This window comes from Denticeps clupeoides, chromosome 10, assembly GCF_900700375.1.
Source record: "Denticeps clupeoides chromosome 10, fDenClu1.1, whole genome shotgun sequence".
Taxonomy (NCBI): Eukaryota; Metazoa; Chordata; class Actinopteri; order Clupeiformes; family Denticipitidae; genus Denticeps; species Denticeps clupeoides.
Window position 1 is genome coordinate 7,889,549 of NC_041716.1, and position 22,219 is coordinate 7,911,767.

The window sequence follows — 22,219 nt, forward strand, 5'->3', positions numbered from 1 at the left end:
AGAATTAATGTTACAATTACTTGATCTGTCTGTCCACGGAGCAGATAATATAATTATTTATCAATTCTGGGAACGATTATCCCCCCTTTTGCCAGGAAAGGTAGCTTTCCCACTCTGCGTGCTAGCAGTAATTTAGCATGTAGCTTAAAGGGTCAACGTTCAGTGACTCCAGATGTGGGCAGCACACAGAAACAAACGATTGTGAATTTAAAGAATTTAATAAACACGGCTATAACTAACATACAACAATTAGACAAACATATACATACAGGGTAAAGGAAAGTGATGAAAAGAGAATGGCAGTATTACACATCAATTAACCACAGCCTAATGAGAATCGTCAGAGAATCAAAGTTCACCTTAAAAAGGGGTTCAAACGTGCATCTAAATAGTTATAGACGCTACTTGCATTGGTCCTTGTTTCATGCAAAAGAGTCCTGATGCGGTAGGGTCACGATCCTCGACCTTTAGGGCCTGAGCTGGAGGTCTTCCCTGAAGGTAAACTTGCCAAAGAGTAAGCCCAAGAGGTGAGCTTAACAAAGTGTTGAAAGGATGTGTATCAGGAGGAAGAAAATGTTTCTGAGCGATGCGTGGCCTGTGTGAAGTGTTTTTGATGCTTTCTGGCATGCCCATCATGTGGCCTGAATGGCCAATCACAAGTGTGAAATTTTGGTGGGAGAAGTTCCCTTTGTCTTGGTTTTACGACTGATAAGAATTTTTATTGCTGGCCCAGAGAGAAACTGTAGCTCGTTGCAGTTACCATTTTTACCTTATAGAAATTGTATGATGCATTTTGTGATCACATAGCATGCATCACTGTTTCAGTAATAAGGAGAAGTTCCTTCTGACACCAAGAAAGGGACCTTTAGGAGGTAGGAAAGTAGGGATACGCTTATTCACTTAATTATAGGTAATTGGAGTTTACCTAATGCAAAATAGAAAGTTGTAACTAGTATAATTCATACAAGGGAACGTACACACAATGCGTGCATATACGGGATCCACTTATAATCGCATATTCCTAGCACAAGATACAGACAATGTGTTTAAGTGTGTGCGTGATTGTGTATTGCAAAGGTGGGGCCAGGCAGGACGTCTTTATGGAATGCTTTGAAGCTTGGAACCCCAATGAGCAGTTTGCAGACCCAGTCTGTTTAGCATCATGTTTGTGACAGTGGGGGAAGGCTGTGGGCAATCGGGCCTCCATCTAAGTGTAGACTGAGGGTCCAGGTTTGTAATTTATATGTAAATGTCAGAGGTCAAACGGGGTCTTTGAAGATCGGCCATCTGTGATCCTACGCAGACGCTACACCACCCATGCTCAGTGATATTCATGTCTGGTGACTGGGCTGGCCAATCCATCTTGATCTTCTTCGTCTTGAGGAACTTTGATGTGGAGATGGAAGTATGTGATGGAGCACCATCCTGCTGCAGAATTTGGCCTCTTTTATTTTGGGACAATAAAAGGTAGCTAAGATTTCTTGATATTTCAGACTATTGATGTTGCCTTCGACCCTGCAGATCTCTCGCACACTCCCATACTGGATGTAACCCCAGATCATGATTTTGCACCACCAAACTTCACTGTTTTCTTGGTGAATCTCAGATCCATGTGGGCTCCAGTATGTGCAAATGCCACATGGTTTTGCAATTGTCTTTTGTTTAATGCTGACTTCCTGGCACCGATTCAACCATGGAGGCCATTTTGAGACAGAATCAGACACACTGTTCTGGTTGACACATGGACTTCAGGTGACCAGGTCTCGTGGAGTTGTGCTGCAGTGGAAAATGGGCTGACCTTGGATTTTCGAGCCAACAAACGGTCCACTCGAGCAGTTGTCTTGCGTGATCTGCCTGACCTGGGCTTGTCAAAGATATCTTCAGTCTCTTCAAATCTTTTTTATCTTCTATTTGATGCTGAGACACATTGAAGGTGTCTGCCACATCAGCAGTGGATCTGGTTTTCAGCCTCTTGATAATCAACACTTTAGTCTCCGGGTGAATTTTAGGCTTGTTTGCAAAGGCCTAGTTGCAGTTGCTGTGAAGGTCTAGTGTACTGGGGGTCTTTTTATACACACCTGACACCTAACTGATCCATTATTAGTCACAGGAGAAGCTCATATGACAAGGCGACAACCCTTATGTCTTTGCAAAAATTGACTGAATGTGCTTTACCAAGCTTTGACAGTTTCATTTTACACGGAAACATTATTACAAAAGCTGTTGGGAATAAAATGAGCCATTTCTTGTGAAAAAAAGCTTGATTATTGTCACGACTGCGAGCTGAAAGGGAAGGGAAGCACAAAGTCGGGACATTATGGGAAACAAGGATTTATTATTTAACACAAATAAACACGGCGCGATGGTCAAAAACAGTTAAACAATAGGGGAAAAACACAAAAGTGCCCGCAGGCGTGTGGCGATTGCCAGAACGTAAAAACTCAAACACATAAGATGCCAGGTCAAGTTCACCACAGAGTTCACGAAGATGCCGCCACAGCAGAGGGGCGGAGGCACAGGCTTTTAATAGCTGTCCGGATTGGGCACAGGTGATGTGTCCAGGTGCCGTCAATCCTGACAATATATTTCAGCGGCACTTGAGGTCAATTTTTACACAAGTGACAAGACTTTTGTCAGGGACTGTATATAAAGCAAACCTAAATATGAATTTGGATGCTGCTACCACTTTACAATGAAAAGGAAAAGTAATCAGAATGTGTGTGTAATGGATATTTATAAGGGATTTTATTAAAGTATAATGACAAATTGCATTTTTTTCTGTGCTTTTTCTATGAACGTAAAAAGGTGTATTTTTGCTTTTGGAAGGTCACCTTAATCTTCTGCTTCGGTAAAAAACAACAGGATGGAAAAACGTGCTTATCAGGGTTTCGTCCCTGTAGGGTTTCGTCTGTCTGTAGCCAGACAGAGTTTTTCTACTGAACAGCAGAGGCTCTCAATACACCTTTTTTCTCACTGAGTTGGGTAATTGGAATCTTTATTTTTTCACGACAGTGTGGTAAATAAACACTGAAGAAATCACAGCGTGTCTCGAATGCTGTAGAGTATTCTGGAAGTATAAAATGTAAAAATAACATAATAATAATGTCATATATTCTAGACTAAAATAGTCATGGATAATTGTTTACATGGCTTGAACTCTCCACCATGTGCCCTTATTTGTATATTGTGTTTTTAAAATTGTATTTATACCTTTGTATTTAATGTTACTGTTTGTATTTAATGTTACTTGTAAGCACCATGGGTCTGAGAGTAACACAATTTCAGTTCTCTGTATGTCCTGTACATGTGGCAGAATTGACAATAAAGCTGACCAATTCTGACCAAAATCAGACTTTTAGTTGACTAAAACTAAAACGAGTCTGACTGTGACTTAGACTAATGAAGAGGCTGCCAAAGACAGGCTGCCAAAAATAAATAGGGAAGAGGCATTGTCTCAGGCAAGGTCTATTTCTGTGTGTAATCTAACGAAATCTGTTCAGTTCCAAATTGTACATAATCTACACATCACACCTGATCTCAAGAATAAAATGGCTTTTCTCAACATCTGAAAAGAACATATTTCACACAAGCACATGTGTGTACTATGTATGCTGTGTCCAGTGTGAACACTGTCTATTATAAGTTAAAACTGTTGGAATTTCCCTCTGTGATGAACAAAAGTAACTATCTATCTACAGTCTTTAATAAAAAATGTCCATCAATAAAATTGACTTTTATCGCCATATAGTGGATTACATTGCAACGTAATCTTCTGTTATTCTGCTTCCTTCTGCCGCTCCTATTAATGGTCACAACATCGGGTGGTTCTAATTGGCCGAATTTTTTTTTTTTGTTCAATCGTAAAAATCGTAATGACAAGGCGTCACGTGACCGTGTCCATCTACAGGAGGCAGAAATAACCTGCAAACTACAAATCGGAATATCAGCTTCGACCATTCGGTGGTGCTTGGTGGATGCTGGTCTTTGGGTGAAAACGGAAGATGGAGAAATGTTCTACTCTCGCAGGTTTTGAAGTGACTTGAACCGTCCGTGGTAGGCGTATCAGACCAAAAATATCACGTAACTATATGAGTTTAACCGATTTACGCTCTTGTTCTCAAGGCATCCTGCTGTTTATGCGTAGTACGGGAGTTGTGTAAAGGTGTTCGTTGTGTGGAACACCTGACTTTTACCGGCTAAGGCATCTTTTTATTTATCAGGGTCGTGAATTTCACAGATCTCTGCGTTAACTGCGGATAAAACTCATTTCCTGGGACAGAGAGACAGGAAGGTCTTGGCTCCTTCACCCCGTTTGTTTTCTGCGCAGTAGGTCTACAAACAATGAAAATGTCCCTTTTAAATATCGTATCATATCGTACTTTTATCTTTACTGCACAACAAAAACAAAAAATAACACATAATGCTCATGCTATTCTTTATATGTTGTGACACTGTGATGCAGGTTCAAGGTTTAACGTGGTGCACGATGCAGCATTTACACCCATAATGAAGTAAAAATGTCCTCTGCATTTCCCCACCCTGCCTGTTCCTGTCCATGGTGTATGCAGTCCTCAGTTTTTTTGCTTTGCACTCTTGCCTGCATACTTGTGTTAAAGGGTTCTATCTTTTTTTTTTGCAGAATGCACAAGTTCAAAAACAAATCTTTCTACTTGAAATGGAGCTTGCACCCTAAAACCACTAAGAGAAATAATGCAGAACTTTGAGGTCATTTTAATCTTAATGCTGGTTCACTTCACGTAAAGAAATCAGGCTTAGTAACGCTTGTGGTTGTGCTGAAAACACTTCGATATCTATTGATCTAACTCAGATCTGTAAGAACTTTTTAACAGGTTATCACTACTGCATTGAGCCTGTAAACCATTAAAGAGCAACGTTCATTTCAGTGTGGAATTTTATTTTACATGGAGAAATACTTTCTTTATGAATAACATTTTTGTATGTAAGGAAAGTACAGATATGATGTGTGGGAACTGCACAGCAAACACATATTCAGATGGCTCCTTCACTTCCTGTAGGCCACATACACAGTAAGTGGACACACCTTCTCATTCAATGTGTTTTCTTTATTTTCATGACCATTTACATTGGTAGATTCTCACTGAAGGCATCAAAACTATGAATGAACACATGTGGAGTTATGTACTTAACAAAAAAAGGAGAAATAACTGAAAACATGTTTTATATTCTAGTTTCTTCGAAATATCCACCCTTTGCTCTGATTACTGCTTTGCACACTCTTGGCATTCTCTCGATGAACTTCAAGAGGTCGTCACCTGAGATGGTTTTCCAACAGTCTTGAAGGAGTTCCCAGAGTCCAGCTCACCTCAAACCATCTGGATTGGGTTCAGGTCCGGTGACTGTGGAGGCCAGGTCTCCACTTTTTGTGACATAGTTTACAGGTTCATGGTAAAAATGTAGTGAGTGACACCCACGTTCTAATTTAACACCTAATTTCTCCAGAAAAGCAGCCAGGAATTATACAGCCACCACCTTTTTATTGGAACACGTTGTGAATATCTGAATATTTCAATACGTACAAATGAAGGTACACATGTTGGAGTTATTACTACGTTATCATTAACGGGGTGAATTCAGTGACGGTCCCCGCACAGTTGGACTTGTTCTCGGTCCTTGTGTTGTATCGGGTGGTGACTCGTCTCTACTCGAGAAAATCTGTATTATAAGCGTGTCGCGCTGCTCGTTTCACTACATTTCGCCTCGCAGATAACTTATACGTACAGCGCCGACCACCGTAAATAATGCGGAGAAGAGGAGACGAGCTCTAGCCGAGCTGAGTGCCGCGGTCTCTCGAAAAGATTCGGCGTATTTCATGTTTTCGAATTTACACGGTGTGAATATTCTACTTCCTGTTCGCTCATAATAAAGGTTGTATTTAGTACCAGCGTCGTGACGTCACGTCCAACGTTCCCGACGTCGCGCCGTTTTTATGCCTTGTCTAAATTCATGTTTTTCCTTCTCATTCCTGCATCTTGATTTGTTCATCGATCATGGCACCATAATGTTTGGATATTTTTCTACCGCTGGTATCTACATTACAGGTAAGTTACAAGATCGCCTCTCTGCTGTTCTCAGTTTAACAAACGTTTACTGTGAACAGCCGCCGCCTTAATATTCCCGGCTCTTCCGAAAGTGAAGCCAGCAGAAACTTTAAAACGTCATATGTACGTTTACTATTTATAATGTTTTTTTTGCCGTTTCCTGTGTCCTTTCTTCACTGGGACAAAGGTGTGGTCCATTAGAGTATTTGCATAAGACCGAGGGCTGTTGTCCCATGTGTGACCCAGGTAACAACACAGACACAAATTCCAGACTATTTACTGACTCGCGATAATCTTCTGACTCGTAATCATCTACTGATTTGTGATCATCTACTGATTCTACTGACTCGACTCGTGATTTGCACGGGGCGCGTTTTGGAGAACTGTTCCAGGTCCAGTTGTCTACCCATATGGAACGTTTCTTCTCTTCCGCCTTCCCTAGTTTCCTTTACTGTACTTAAAAAATTAAAGTTTGTGCGTATTTGTTTACTTACTCGCCTCTCTTTTCTTTCCCCTGTGATTTATTTTCCATTTCTCCTTTATGTAATTTACTCCTTAGGATAGCAGTCTTGGGAGAAAATTCCGAATCCAGTCAGCACTTTTTTTTTATCTGTTAGTGAGCTTCTGCTCTCCGCTCACATGACACACAATGAAGCTCATGCTGCCCTCGCTCTGGGTTTTCTAGTCTCCACCAGCTAGACAGCGAGATAACGATGCTCCAATAAACAGACTCGTGTTTGCTTTTTTGTGCTGATGCTGATTTATTGAAGAATGGCCTCTGACCATTGCCTTCTCTATGACCATCTTAAAAGTGAAAAAGTAAAGCTAAATAACATAGCAAATTAGCTCGTTACATACTCACAGCAAACTAACACAAAATACACATTTGTACCGCTACTAATTTACAAATAATTATACCGTTTACACAAAAAAAGAAAGTGCTTATCTCGTCATAACCAATACTTACAGACAAATCTTGTCCAAAGCAACAACATTCTAGGATCCGTATCAGCTCAATACGGGAATGCTTCGGCACTATGTTCGGCACTATGTTCCGCCATTCTTATTCTCCCGTTTTCAGAGTAACCAAAATAATATGACGAGACAGTAGCCTAGTGGGTAACACACTCGCCTATGAACCAGAAGACCCGGGTTCGAATCCCACTTACTGCCATTGTGTCCCTGGGCAAGACACTTAACCCTAAGTTGCTCCAGGGGGACTGTCCCTGTAACTACTGATTGTAAGTCGCTCTGGATAAGGGCGTCTGATAAATGCTGTAAATGAGACAGCCACTAGAGGGAGCTATAGGCCAATTTACTGCCTGCACAAGGCAGAATAAAGCTGCTCCTTGACATAAACACATTATTTGTGTTGCACGTTGTTCCTTTTTTGCCAGTTTGTTGCAAAAAGACGTAGTGCATATGGAAATAACACACAAAACATTTACATTTACAAATTACGACATTTACCAGACGCCCTTGTCCAGAGCAACTTACAGTCAGTAGTTACAGGGACAGTCCCCCCTGGATCTTCTGGTTCTTAGGCGAGTGTGTTACCCGCTAGGCTACTACCAGCCTTTAACTAAAACATGACAAAGGACATTGTGCCCATAATATAGCTTAGGGTGAGACAAAATAAACTAGATCATAAATCAGTGCATGGACATATTTAGTATATACAGTGTATGATATACTATGATAACAATGATAGTAGTAGTGATATGACATGATATGATAGTATGATGATAATAATAAAGGTAGTGAGGTAGTGAGAGATTAAGTTGCAGTACTGTTGTTCAGTTTGTAATGTGCAGTCTGCTTTGGGTGAGGTGATGTGGATGATCCTGGAGGCAACATATACAGTGGAGGAAATTATTATATAATTATTTGACCCCTCACTGATTTTGTAAGTTTGTCCAATGACAAAGAAATGAAAAGTCTCAGAACAGTATCATTTTAATGGTAGGTTTATTTTAACAGTGACAGATCAAAAAATTACTTTAAATAAAAGATAGAGACTGATTTGCATTTCATTGAGTGAAATAAGTGTTTTGGGTCATTGTCCTGTTGCATGACCCATGACCTGCGACTGAGACCAAGCTTTCTGACACTGGCCAGCACATTTCTCTCTCGAATCCCTTGATAGTCTTGAGATTTCATTGTACCCTGCACAGATTCAAGACACCCTGTGCCAGATGCAGCAAAGCAGCCACATAACATAACAGAGCCTCCTCCATGTTTCTTTTCTTGATATGCTTAATTTTTCCGTCTGTGAACATAGAGCTGACGTGCCTTGTCAAAAAGTTAAATTCTCATCTGTCCATAGGACATTCTCCCAGAAGATGTGGCTTGTGCACATGTAGTTTGGCAAATTCCAGTCTGGCTTTTTTATGATTTGTTTTCAACAATGGTGTCCTCCTTGGTCGTCTCCCACGAAGTCCACTTTGGCTCAAACAACGACGGATGGTGCGATCTGACACTGATGTTTCTTGAGCTTGAAGTTCAAATTAGATCTCTTTAGAAGTTTTTCTGGGCTCTTTTGTTACCATTCGTATTATTCCTCCTGTGGCCATGTCCAGGGAGGTCGGCTACAGTCCCATGGATCTTAAATTTCTGAATAATATGTGCAACTGTAGTCACAGGAACATCAAGCCGCTTCGAGATGGTCTTATAGCCTTTACCTTTGACATGCTTGTCTATAATTTTCATTCTAATCTCCTGAGACAACTCTTTCCTTCGACTGATTACAAGATTGTAGACACCTGTGATGCTAATTAGTGGACACACCTTGGATTAACATGTCTCTTTGGTCACATTATTTTCAGTCTTTTCTAGGGGTACCATCATTTTTGTCCAGGCCTGTTTCATGAGTTTAGTTTTTAAAATAATTCTGTTGAAGCATGGTTGAAAAGCAATGTCTGACTTTTATTAGTTAAATTTCATAGAATTTTTATTTATTATTACTTTTATCAGATTCAAGTTATTTTTGTGACCATTTTGAGTTTTTCTTTTATTGACTGAAGGGTACCAACAATTTTGTCCACGTGTGTAGGCAAAAAAAGTTCAGACAAATTTGTAAAATATATAAATTGTGACCAGGTTAGCCAACCCAGAGTGAATTCAGATTTTGTTAAACCTGCTTTTTGAAACCCCCCTCTTTTACAGTGTAAAGATTGACCAGTGTAAAGCGCAACAATTAAAGATTTGAGTCAGCCAAATAATATTTATTTTCCCTTGTCGCCTTTACAGGTCTGGTGGTTTCTAAAGATTGTACAGAATATTCAAGTACTTCATGCATTCCATGTATAACTGGGCAAACATACATGAATGAGCCCAATGGACTCAGCAGCTGTTTCCGGTGTAAAAGCTGTGACTCCGGTTAGTTTGTATTTATTTATTCATTCAGTATTCTGCCATTGGCATTTTGTTCCTTTGTTGAAATCTCAGTCATAATGTTTGATCATAATGCTTTTATCAGACATAATTTACTACAACAGCAATACTTCATACTACATATAATACTACATACTACAGCAATAACTGTACTATAAGAATTGCAATGCAGTTCATGTTATAAAACCATGTACATTTTGCATTTTCTATAGACGTTGAATTGTTAGAACAATGTAAAGCTTTGTAGGTTTATATAGTTTTGTTGATTTCTTGTGTAATATCTAAGCTTGTTTGTCCACTGTGTTAGGTCAGGGCCTTCTAATAAAGGACAAGTGTACAATAACCAGAAACACTGTGTGCGATTTGCACCCTGGATATTACTGTGTAAGTTATTCAGGGGAGGGGGAATGCAATTTTGGTGAAAAACATCAGAAGTGTGGACCTGGTCAGGGTGTTAAAACTCCAGGTAATGAAAAAGACAATCCTCAAGTTTAATGTTCTGGAACCTGATGTGCTCGTTCTATTACATAACCTTTGTTTGTGAACAGGAACTAAGAGCTCTGATACCGTCTGTGAGGAGTGTCCAGATGGGTTTTACTCAACAGCTGGGATAAACTGCACCAAATGGACCGAGTAGGTCACATTTACTAATTTATGGAGAAATAGTTATTCTCCCTTTTCCCCAGGTTCACAAAATGATTAATAAAATCCCAACTACAAATATCTAGTTTGTAGGTAATGATTTTAACGGACATTATAAATCATGCATTTTTAGAAATTTGCAGTATTAATTGATTCATAATTCATGTATTTTAGTTGTGCAGTTACTGGTGAACAAGAGATTGAAAAAGGAAGTTCAACAAAAGATGTAACCTGTTGGAGAAGATCAATGGCGAGAATAGGACTTGTATCGTCCTTTGTTTTATTTCTCTTCACATTAATTGCATGTAAACTGCGGTGGTGCTTACAATCTTGTAGAGTCTACAGCAAGAATACACCTTGCCCAGCACCAATGTTGCACAACTGTGAGTATTATTTTCAAAGAAACCCAGAGATGTTGATATAATTGGAATAATATATGTCCATTTTTATCCCCAGAATAACAGCTGAAAGTCCTGAATGTGTCTGTGACTTCAGGGAGATTAATTGTGTGTGTTCAGAACATGCACAAACCATGACCAGGGATAAAAAATCTGACTATGGAGGTGTGAGGTCACAACTCTACACAATGTGGCACTTTTTGCAGTTGAAGAAGACACAGTGGGGACACAGAGGAACGGATCAGACCTCAGTCAAACATTTTTATTTTGATGATTTGGGAAAATGGGGAAAGAACAAAGGAACATGGGCAGTTCACAAGATGGTGACCAGGCTGGACCTGATCTCTCTGGGCTGCACTATGTGCTCACGACCAGCTTTAAGTATATGTATGATAATATTGTGAGGGTGATTGACAAGCTGAGACTATTCATAGACTCTCCACTGAGTTTCAAGTTGTGGGGGGTGCATGGGTGTGATATTAGCGGTCGACACCACCTCCAAAAAAAACCGAGGATCATTGAGCTGGAGAAAGGGGTCAGTGAATTGTCCCAAGTTTGGGGAAAAAACTTCAGAAGGCTTGATGTCAGAGTACTTAACCAACTGTGAAGACTGGATGAGAGAGTTGTGAACACAGTTATATTGGGAAGATGTTCACAATCAAAACCACTGTCTGTTGTTTGGGTGTTGTTCTTTTTCTTTTATTTATTCATTTTTCTGTTTTAGTTTTTCACTTTCGAGATAATTTTTGCTTTCTTTTGTGATGTTAGATTGGTCCCTAAAATTTTGGGAGATATTTCTCCAATGGCTTTGTGTCTGTTAATTTATATGTTCTTCAACTCAGAACACACATTTATGCTTTAATTTGCCTTTTTTATAAGTCTCTGACAAAAGTCTTGTCGCTTATCTATTTTGTAGAAACACCTGCTATTAACAAGACTTTTAATGAATCAATTGGTGTTAGGAAGAGCTCATATGAAAAGCTAAAACCCTACCAAATTATGTTTAATGCATTGAAATGAATTAGTTTCACTGAAAAAAGAATTATCATTTAATCAAGACAGAAAGGTCAGATTTTGGCAAGACAAAAGTTTTGTTGCCTATACAGAAATTGAACAAATTTACTGCAAATACAAAGATATGTCAGTGGTATTAAGTAGTGGTGCTGTGAGATCTAAATGTATGACTCCCATGAGCTTGAAGGACTGCATCCATGCGGTTTGGCAAGGATTCATACAATTTATTGATAAAGTCATCAATAAGTCATCCTGCTGCAGAATTTGGCCTCTTTTATTTTGGGAATATAAAAGGTAGCTAAGATTTCTTGGTATTTCAGATTATTGATGTTGCCTTCCACACTGCAGATCTCTCGCACACCCCCATACTGGATGGAACCCCAGACCATGATTTTGCACCATTTTCTCTGTTTTCTGGGTGAATCTCAGATCCATGTGGGCTCCAGTATGTGCAAATGCCACATGGATTTGCAATTGTCTTTTGTTTAATGCTGACTTCCTGGCACCGATTCAACCATGGAGGCCATTTTGAGACAGAATAGGACACACTGTTCTGGTTGACACATGGACTTCAGGTGACCAGGTCTCGTGGAGCTCTGCTGCAGTGGAAAATGGGCTGACCTTGGATTTTCGAGCCAACAAACAGTCCTCTCGAGCAGTTGTCTTGCGTGGTCTTTCTGACCTGGACTTATCAAAAACGTCTTCAGTCTCTTCAAATATTTTTTATCTTCTATTTGATGCTGAGACACATTGAAGGTGTCTGCCACATCAGCAGTGGATTTGGTCTTCAGCCTCTTGATAATCAACACTTTAGTCTCCGGGTGAATTTTAGGCATGTTTGCAGAGGTCTAGTTGCAGTTAATGTGAAGGTCTAGTGTACTGGGGGTCTTTTTATACACACCTGACACCTAATTGATCCATTATTAGTCACAGGTGAAGCTCATATGACAGTTTCATTTTACACCGAAACATTATTACAAAAGCTGTTGGGAATAAAATGAGCCATTTCTTGTGAAAAAAAAGCTTGATTATTGTCACGACTGCGAGTTGAAGGGGAAGGGAAGCACAAAGTCGGGACATTATGGGAAACAAGGATTTATTATTTAACACAAATAAACACGGCGCAATGGTCCAAAACAGTTAAACAAAAAGGGAAAAACCCAAAATTGCCCGCAGGCGTGTGCCGATTGCAAGAACTCAAAAACTCAAACACATAAGATTCCAGGTCAAGTTCACCACAGAGTTCACGAAGATGCCGCCACAGCAGAGGGGCGGAGGCACAGGCTTTTAATAGCTGTCCGGATTGGGCACAGGTGCCATCAATCCTGACAATTCTAAATATATTTCAGCGGCACTTGAGGTCAATTTGTACACAAGTGGCAAGACTTTTGTCAGGGACTGTATATAAAGCAAACCTAAATATGAAGTTTGGATGCTGCTACCACTTTACAATGAAAAGGAAAAGTAATCAGAATGTGTGTGTAATGGATATTTATAAGGGATTTTATTAAAGTATAATGACAAATTGCATTTTTTTCTGTGCTTTTTCTATGCACGTAAAAAGGTGTATTTTTGCTTTTGGAAGGTCACCTTAATCTCCTGCTTCGGTAAAAAACAACAGGATGGAAAAACGTGCTTATCAGGGTTTTGTCCCTGTAGGGTTTCGTCTGTCTGTAGTCAGACAGAGTTTTTCTACTGAACAGCAGAGGCTCTCAATACACCTTTTTTCTCACCGAGTTGGGTTATTGGAATCTTTATTTTTTCACGACAGTGTGGTAAATAAACACTGAAGAAATCACAGCGTGTCTCGAATGCTGTAGAGTATTCTGGAAGTATAAAATGTAAAAATAACATAATAATAATGTCATATGTTCTAGACTAAAATAGTCATGGATAATTGTTTACATGGCTTGCACTCTCCACCATGTGCCCTTATTTGTATGTTGTGTTTTTAAAATTGTATTTATACCTTTGTATTTAATGTTACTGTTTGTATTTAATGTTACTTGTAAGCACCATGGGTCTGAGAGTAACGCAATTTCAATTCTCTGTATGTCCTGTACATGTGGCAGAATTGACAGTAAAGCTGACTTTGACTAATTCTGACCAAAATCAGACTTTTAGTTGACTAAAACTAAAACGAGTCTGACTGTGACTTAGACTAATGAAGAGGCTGCCAAAGACAGGCTGCCAAAATAAACAGGGAAGAGGCATTGTCTCAGGCAAGGTCTATTTCTGTGTGTAATCTAACTAAATCTGTTCAGTTCCAAATTGTACATAATCTACACATCACACCTGATCTCAAGAATAAAATGGACACCGGTGTTTCACCTATCTGCTGAAAGTCAACATTACTGGGCACACGTTGTGGAAGAACTCAACATTTTCCATGATCCATTGGCCCTGGACCCTATATGCCTCCTTTCCCAGTCCCACGGATTACTCATTCAAAGCATAAAAAATGTATTGGAAGTTTGGAATTCCCATTGGAATTTGCTGTAAGGAAGTGTTCTTAGAGATTTATTTTTCTATTTAACACTTCACTTGATTTTTAGAGTGGATTTAAACTGTTTGCCCACCCCTGGAAGCTTACTAAGATATACTGACCATGCAAAACTGTAGAGAATATGTAGAGATTGTCCAGACCTTCTTCAGAAAAGGACAGAGCTGACTGTACTTCTTCAGGCTTTCATGGCTTTCCTCAACATCTAAAAAGAACATATTTCACCCAAGCACATGTGTGTACTATGTATGCTGTGTCCAGTGTGAACACTGTCTATTATAAGTTAAAACTGTTGGAATTTCCCTCTGTGATGAACAAAAGTAACTATCTATCTACAGTCTTTAATAAAAAATGTCCATCAATAAAATTGACTTTTATCGCCATATAGTGGATTACATTGCAACGTAATCTTCTGTTATTCTGCTTCCTTCTGCCGCTCCTATTAATGGTCACAACATCGGGTGGTTCTACTTGGCCGATTTTTTTTTTTTTTTTCAATCGCAAAAAAATTAATGACAAGGCGTCACGTGACCGCGTCCATCTACAGGAGGCAGAAATAACCTGCAAACTACAAATCGGAATATCAGATTCGCCCATTCGGTGGTGCTTGGTGGATGCTGGATGCGGAAGATGGAGAAATGTTCTACTCTCGCAGGTTTTGAAGTGACTTGAACCGTCCGTGGTAGGCGAATCAGACCAAAAATTTCACGTAACTATATGAGTTTAACCGATTTACGCTCTTGTTCGCAAGGCATCCTGCTGTTTATGCGTAGTACGGGAGTTGTGTAAAGGTGTTCAGGGTTCGTCGTGTGGACATCGCTCGGTCTTTTACCGGCTAAGGCGTGAATTTCACAGATCTCTTCGTTCTCGTGTTAACTGCGGACAAAACTCATTTCCTGGGACCGAGAGACGGGAAGGTCTTGGCTTCTTCACCCCGTTTGTTTTCTGCGCAGTAGGTCCACGAACAATGAAAATGTCCCTTTTAAATATCGTATCATATCGTACTTTTTTTTACTTGCTTATCTGTTTTCAAGCGTTGCTTTTGCCGCCCTGAATTTTCACTTTTATCTTTACTGCACAACAACAACAAAAAATAACCCATAATGCTCATGCTATTCTTTATATGGCGTGACACTGTGACGCAGTGGTGCACGATGCAGCATTTCCACCCATAATGAAATAAAATGTCCTCCGCATTTCCCCACCCTGCCTGTTCCTGTCCATGGTGTTTGCAGTCCTCACTTTTTTCTTCTTCTTTTGCCCGCCTTGCTTTGCACTCTTGTCTGCATACTTGTGTTAAAGTGTTCTATCTTTTTATTTTTGCAGAATGCATACAAGTTCAAAAACGAATCGTTCTACTTGAAATGAGGCTTCCACCATAAAACCACTTAGAACTTTGAGGTCATTTTAATGACTTCACTTCACATAAAGAAATCAGGCTTAGTAACGCTTGTGGTTGTGCTGAAAACACTTCGATATCTAACTCAGATCTGTAAGAACTTTTAACAGGTTATCACTACTGCATTGAGTCTAAACCATTAAAGAGCAACGTTCCTTTCAGTGTGGAATTTTTTTTTACATGGAGAAATACTTCTTTCTTGATGAATAACATTTTTGTATTTAAGGAAAGTACAGATATGATGTGTGGGAACTGCACAGCAAACACATATTCGGATGACTCCTTCACTTCCTGTAGGCCACATACACAGTAAGTATCATCAGAATCAGAATGTTTGGACACACCTTCTCATTCAATGTGTTTTCTTTATTTTCATGACCATTTACATTGGTAGATTCTCACTGAAGGCATCAATGAACACATGAATGAACACATGTGGAGTTATGTACTTAACAAAAAAATATTCTAGTTTCTTCAAAATAGCCAGTCCGGCTCACCCTAAACCATCTCGACTGGGTTCAGGTCCGGTGACTGTGGAGGACAGGTCTCCACTTTTTGTGACACAGTTTACAGGTTCATGGTAAAAATGTAGTAAGGTGCACAAGCAGTGACACCCACGTTCTAATTTAACACCTAATTTCTCCAGAAAAGCAGCCAGGAATTATACAGCCACCACCTTTTTATTGGGACCCGTTGTGAATATCTGAATATTTCAATACGTACAAATGAAGGTACACATGTTGGTGTTATAACTACGTTATCATTAACGGGGTGAATTCCCCGCACAGTTGGACTTGTTCTCGGTCCTTGTGTTGTATCGGGTGGTGACTCGTCTCGACTCGAGCAAATCTGCATTATAAGCGTGTCGCGCTGCTCGTTTCACTACATTCCGTACAGCGCCGACCACCGTAAATAATGCGGAGAAGAGGAGGCGAGCTTTGGCCGAGCTGAGCGCCGCGGTCTCTCGAACAGATTCGTCGTATTTCATGTTTTCGAATTTACACGGTGTGAATATTCTACTTCCTGTTCGCTCATAATAAAGGTTGTATTTAGTACCAGCGTCGTGACGTCACGTCCAACGTTCTCGACGTCGCGCCGTTTTTATGCCTTGTCTAAATTCCTGTTTTTCCTTCTCATTCCTGCGTCTTGATTTGTTCATCGATCATGGCAGCATAATGTTTGGATATTTTTCTGCCGCTTGTCTCTACATTACAGGTAATTTACAAGATCGCCTCTCTGCTGTTCTCAGTTTAACAAACGTTTAAAATGGCTGCTGCAGCTTTGCTGTAAACAGCCGCCACCTTAAAATTCCCTCCGCTTCCGAAAGTGAAGCCAGCAGACACCTTAAAACGTCATATGTACGTTTACTATATATGGTTTTTTTTTGCAGTTTCCTGTGTCCTTTCCTCACTGGGACAAAGGTGTGGTCCATTAGAGTATTTGCATAAGACGGAGGGCTGTTGTCCCATGTGTGACCCAGGTAACAACACAGACACAAGTTCCAGACGATTTGTGATCATCTACTGATTCTACTGACTCGACTCGTGATTTGCACGGGGCGCGTTTTGGAGAACTGTTCCAGGTCCAGTTGTCTACCCATATGGAACGTTTCTTCTCTTCCGCCTTCCCTAGTTTCCTTTACTGTACTTAAAAATTAAAGTTTGTGCGTATTTGTTTACTTACTCGCCTCTCTTTTCTTTCCCCTGGGATTTATTTTCCATTTCTCCTTTATGTAATTTGCTCCTTTAGGATAGCAGTCTTGGAGAAAATGTTGACTATCAGTTTCACATTCCGAATCCAGTCAGCACTTTTTTTATCTGTTACTGAGCTTCAGCCACTAGAGGGAGCTATGGGCCAATTTACTGCCTGCACAAGGCAGAATAAAGCTGCTCCGTGACATAAACACATTATTTGTGTTGCACGTTGTTCCTTTTTTGCCAGTTTGTTGCAAAAAGACGTAGTGCATATGGAAATAACACACAAAACATTTACATTTACAAATTACGACATTTACCAGACGCTCTTATCCAGAGCAACTTACAGTCAGTAGTTACAGGGACAGTCCTCCCTGGATCTTCTGGTTCTTAGGCGAGTGTGTTACCCGCTAGGCTACTACCAGCCTTTAACTAAAACATGACAAAGGACATTGTGCCCATAATATAGCTTAGGGTGAGACAAAATAAACATGATCATAAATCAGTGCATGGACATATTTAGTATATACAGTGTATGATATACTATGATAACAATGATAGTAGTAGTGATATGACATGATATGATAGTATGATGATAATAATAAAACAGTGTGAGGTAGTGAGAGATTAAGTTGCAGTACTGTTGTTCAGTTTGTAATGTGCAGTCTGCTTTGGGTGAGGTGATGTGGATGATCCTGGAGGCAACATATATAGTGGAGGAAATAATTATTTGACCCCTCGCTGATTTTGTAAGTTTGTCCAATGACAAAGAAATGAAAAGTCTCAGAACAGTATCATTTTAATGGTAGGTTTATTTTAACAGTGACATATAGCACATCAAAAGGAAAATTGAAATAACTTTAAATAAAAGATAGAGACTGATTTGCATTTCATTGAGTGAAATAAATGTTTTGGGTCATTGTCCTGTTGCATGACCCATGACCTGCGACTGAGACCAAGCTTTCTGACACTGGCCAGCACATTTCTCTCTCGAATCCCTTGATAGTCTTGAGATTTCATTGTACCCTGCACAGATTCAAGACACCCTGTGCCAGATGCAGCAAAGCAGCCACAGAACATAACAGAGCCTCCTCCATGTTTCTTTTCTTGATATGCTTAATTTTTCAGTCTGTGAACATAGAGCTGACGTGCCTTGTCAAAAAGTTCAATTTTTGTCTCATCTGTCCATAGGACATTCTCCCAGAAGATGTGGCTTGTGCACATGTAGTTTGGCAAATTCCAGTCTGGCTTTTTTATGATTTGTTTTCAACAATGGTGTCCTCCTTGGTCGTCTCCCACGAAGTCCACTTTGGCTCAAACAACGACGGATGGTGCGATCTGACACTGATGTTTCTTGAGCTTGAAGTTCAAATTAGATCTCTTTAGAAGTTTTTCTGGGCTCTTTTGTTACCATTCGTATTATTCCTCCTGGGGCCACGTCCAGGGAGGTCGGCTACGGTCCCATGGATCTTACATTTCTGAATAATATGTGCAACTGTAGTCACAGGAACATCAAGCCGCTTCGAGATGGTCTTATAGCCTTTACCTTTGACATGCTTGTCTATAATTTTCATTCTAATCTCCTGAGACAACTCTTTCCTTCGCTTCCTCTTGTCCATGTTGAGTGTGGTACACACCATGTCATCAAACAACACAGTGACTACCTGGAGCCCTATATATAGGTCCACTGACTGATTACAAGATTGTAGACACCTGTGATGCTAATTAGTGGACACACCTTGGATTAACATGTCCATTTGGTCACATTATTTTCAGTCTTTTCTAGGGGTACCATCATTTTTGTCCAGGCCTGTTTCATGAGTTTATTTTTTAAAATAATTCTGTTGAAGCATGGTTGAAAAGCAATGTCTGACTTTTATTAGTTAAATTTCATAGAATTTTTATTTATTATTACTTTTATCAGATTCAAGTTATTTTTGTGACCATTTTGAGTTTTTCTTTCATTGACTGAAGGGTACCAACAATTTTGTCCACGTGTGTAGGCAAAAAAAGTTCAGACAAATTTGTAAAATATATAAATTGTGACCAGGTTAGCCAACCCAGAGTCTAAATTTGAATTCAGATTTTGTTAAACCTGCCCCCTTTTACAGTGTAAAAGATTGACCAGTGTAAAGCACAACAATTAAAGATTTGAGTCAGCCAAATAATATTTATTTTCCCTTGTCGCCTTTACAGGTCTGGTGGTTTCTAAAGATTGTACAGAATATTCAAGTACTTCATGCATTCCATGTATAACTGGGCAAACATACATGAATGAGCCCAATGGACTCAGCAGCTGTTTCCGGTGTAAAAGCTGTGACTCCGGTTAGTTTGTATTTATTTATTCATTCAGTATTCTGCCATTGGCATTTTGTTCCTTTGTTGAAATCTCAGTCATAATGTTTGATCATAATGCTTTTATCAGACATAATTTACTACAACAGCAATACTTCATACTACATATAATACTACATACTACAGCAATATCTGTACTATAAGAATTGCAATGCAGTTCATGTTATAAAACCATGTACATTTTGCATTTTCTATAGACGATGAATTGTTAGAACAATGTAAAGCTTTCTAGGTTTATATAGTTTTGTTGATTTCTTGTGTAATATCTAAGCTTGTTTGTCCACTGTGTTAGGTCAGGGCCTTCTAATAAAGGACAAGTGTACAATAACCAGAAACACTGTGTGCGATTTGCACCCTGGATATTACTGTGTAAGTTATTCAGGGGAGGGGGAATGCAATTTTGGTGAAAAACATCAGAAGTGTGGACCTGGTCAGCGTGTTAAAACTCCAGGTAATGAAAAAGACAATCCTCAAGAGTTTAATGTTCTGGAACCTGATGTGCTCGTTCTATTACATAACTTTTGTTTGTGTACAGGAACTAAGAGCGCTGATACCGTCTGTGAGGAGTGTCCAGATGGGTTTTACTCAACAGCTGGGATAAACTGCACCAAATGGACCGAGTAGGTCACATTTACTAATTTATGGAGAAATTGTTATTCTCCCTTTTACCCAGGTTCACAGAAAGATCAATAAAACCCAATTACAAATGTCAAGTTTGTAGGTCATCATTTTAACGGACATTATAAATCATGCATTTGAAAAATTTGCAGTATTAATTGATTAATAATTCATGTATTTTAGTTGTGCAATTACTGGTGAAGAAGAGAATGAAAAAGGAAATTCAACAAAAGATGTAACCTGTTGGAGAAGATCAAGGGCGAGAATTGGACTTGTATCATCCTTTGTTTTTATTCTCTCCACATTAATTGCATGTACACTATGGTGGTACTTACAAACAAAGACAAATAAAGGTATTTTAAAATTATTTTATACATATACTTCTAAAATACAATGGAAGTATATCACAATTCATGACTGAATAATACATTTGTTATTAATATCTCACCTACATCTATGAAGATCATTCCAAATCCAGGCAAGATAATTCTCCTGTAATGGTAAGGTTTAAAAATGTGTGCATTATAAGTATTAATATTTAGTGTTTTCCATAAAATTAGGCTATATCACAATACATACAGTTGATGCTGATAAGAATAATGTGACTGGTTCTAATTAGATTTATTAATCCTCCACAAATGTCATGTGGTAGTAGCCTAGTGGGTAACACAGTCACCTATGAACCAGAAGACCCAGTTAAACCCCACTTTCTACCATTGTGTCCCTGAGCAAGACACTTAACCCTATGTTGCTCCAGGGGGGGACTGTCCCTGTAACTACTGGTTGTAAGTCTGGATAAGGGCGTCTGGTAAATACTGTAAATGTAAATGTCCCAACCTCAGCTTCAGTTTTAATGGTCAGGACAGCTTTGAGCCACAGTGTTTTTCCCTTTAAATCATAGATTCCACAGCAAGACACACAGCCACCTTGTCCAACAACAAGCCCCTGTGTTGCACAACCGTGAGTATTATTTTAAAAAACAATATTTGCACTCTGTTGAAATTAAACCTAGAGATGTTCATATAAGTTTGAATAATATATATTTTTTTATAATAATAATAATATTTTTTCTTTAATATTTTTACCCCCAGAATAGAAGACGAATGTCCTGAAATGTGTCTGTGACTTCAGGGAGATTAATTAACATGCACAAACGAGACCAGTGACAGCATGAACTTTCAGGAGGACCATTGAAAGTGAACGTGAAGTGATTGTCATTGTGATAAACTGCAGCACAGCACACAGTGACACAATGAAATGTGTCCTCTGCTTTTAACCATCACCCTTGGTGAGCAGTGGGCAACCGGACGGTGATTTGCTCAGTGGCTCCTTGGCACTTCGGGGATTTCAACCAGCAACATTCTGATGACAAGTGCCTGTGCTTTATACGTTTTTGCATGTCGCAAAGAGGCTGTTTTATTGGGGTCACCAGGTGAAGAAACTGTGGGAATAAAGGCGGGGGCTTCCAGGCTATGAAGAGGCATGCTATGTGTGCATTATTGTCTGCACTATTGCTGTCAACAGTTTTATTGTTTGTCATTGCAAAGTGCTTTTTTAATTTTGTAACAAATGTTTTTCATTACTATGCATCAAATGTAATTAAATAATAAACAAAAATAATTCGTCTTTACAAGTATTTAACCATTATTTAACCAAGGAATTTGTTTAAGCAGTTTTGCAGCATCACATATGCACATGCCTTTTGGGTTTCTGATGTAATTGTGACAGATATGTACCACAGAGTAATTTTAAATTGTAATTGTAATTTCAAAATCATAGTAAAGGAAACATAGGCACAACAGGCACTAGTAAAGAAAAAAACTGCTAACACATTACACAGACAACATTAAACATTTGTGTACATGTAGCAATATAATTCCAACTTTTCCATTGGTTGGTATGTGTATCTATGTACACATACATTTAATGATTTGTAATCCAGATTTCACTGATTGGCACGATGTTAAAATTATACAAATCTACACTTTATAAGAGGGTTTTATATTCTATGAGAGCACACACACAAAACTATATTTAAAGTCATGTGTACAGTTTTTAAAAAACGCACAATGCCCATCTATATAATTGAGTTTTAGCGCCATCCTGTGGCAATCTTCTTTACA

General features: G+C 39.2%; 2 protein-coding genes across 12 annotated transcripts; both read left to right on the forward strand.

Moving 5' to 3' along the window:
* The first annotated feature begins 5,923 nt into the window (after window positions 1–5,923).
* On the forward strand, window positions 5,924–11,500 carry LOC114798546 (tumor necrosis factor receptor superfamily member 14-like). Of its 3 annotated transcripts, none has more exons than XM_028994345.1 (6): window positions 5,924–6,080; window positions 9,330–9,458; window positions 9,781–9,939; window positions 10,022–10,106; window positions 10,290–10,498; window positions 10,572–11,500. In XM_028994345.1, coding segments are annotated over exons 1-6 (696 nt in total). In that variant the 5' UTR covers window positions 5,924–5,968; the 3' UTR covers window positions 10,574–11,500. The 3 variants fall into 3 exon arrangements, with proteins under 3 accessions (XP_028850178.1, XP_028850180.1, XP_028850179.1); XM_028994346.1 differs by lacking the exon at window positions 5,924–6,080 and adding an exon at window positions 6,243–6,326; XM_028994347.1 differs by lacking the exons at window positions 10,290–10,498; window positions 10,572–11,500 and having other exon boundaries at window positions 5,926–6,080; window positions 10,022–10,241.
* Window positions 11,501–14,541: 3,041 nt separating this feature from the next.
* On the forward strand, window positions 14,542–21,726 carry LOC114798544 (tumor necrosis factor receptor superfamily member 14-like). 9 transcript variants are annotated; one of them, XM_028994336.1, is made up of 11 exons: window positions 14,556–14,712; window positions 15,656–15,738; window positions 16,601–16,644; window positions 16,820–16,909; window positions 19,320–19,448; window positions 19,771–19,929; window positions 20,014–20,098; window positions 20,280–20,449; window positions 20,559–20,596; window positions 20,998–21,056; window positions 21,188–21,726. In XM_028994336.1, exons 2-11 carry the CDS (start codon window positions 15,668–15,670, stop codon window positions 21,219–21,221), a joined length of 879 nt encoding a protein of 292 aa, XP_028850169.1. In that variant the 5' UTR covers window positions 14,556–14,712; window positions 15,656–15,667; the 3' UTR covers window positions 21,222–21,726. The 9 variants fall into 9 exon arrangements, with proteins under 9 accessions (XP_028850174.1, XP_028850168.1, XP_028850172.1 ...); XM_028994335.1 differs by having other exon boundaries at window positions 14,548–15,738; XM_028994340.1 differs by lacking the exon at window positions 16,601–16,644.
* Window positions 21,727–22,219: the final 493 nt, after the last annotated feature.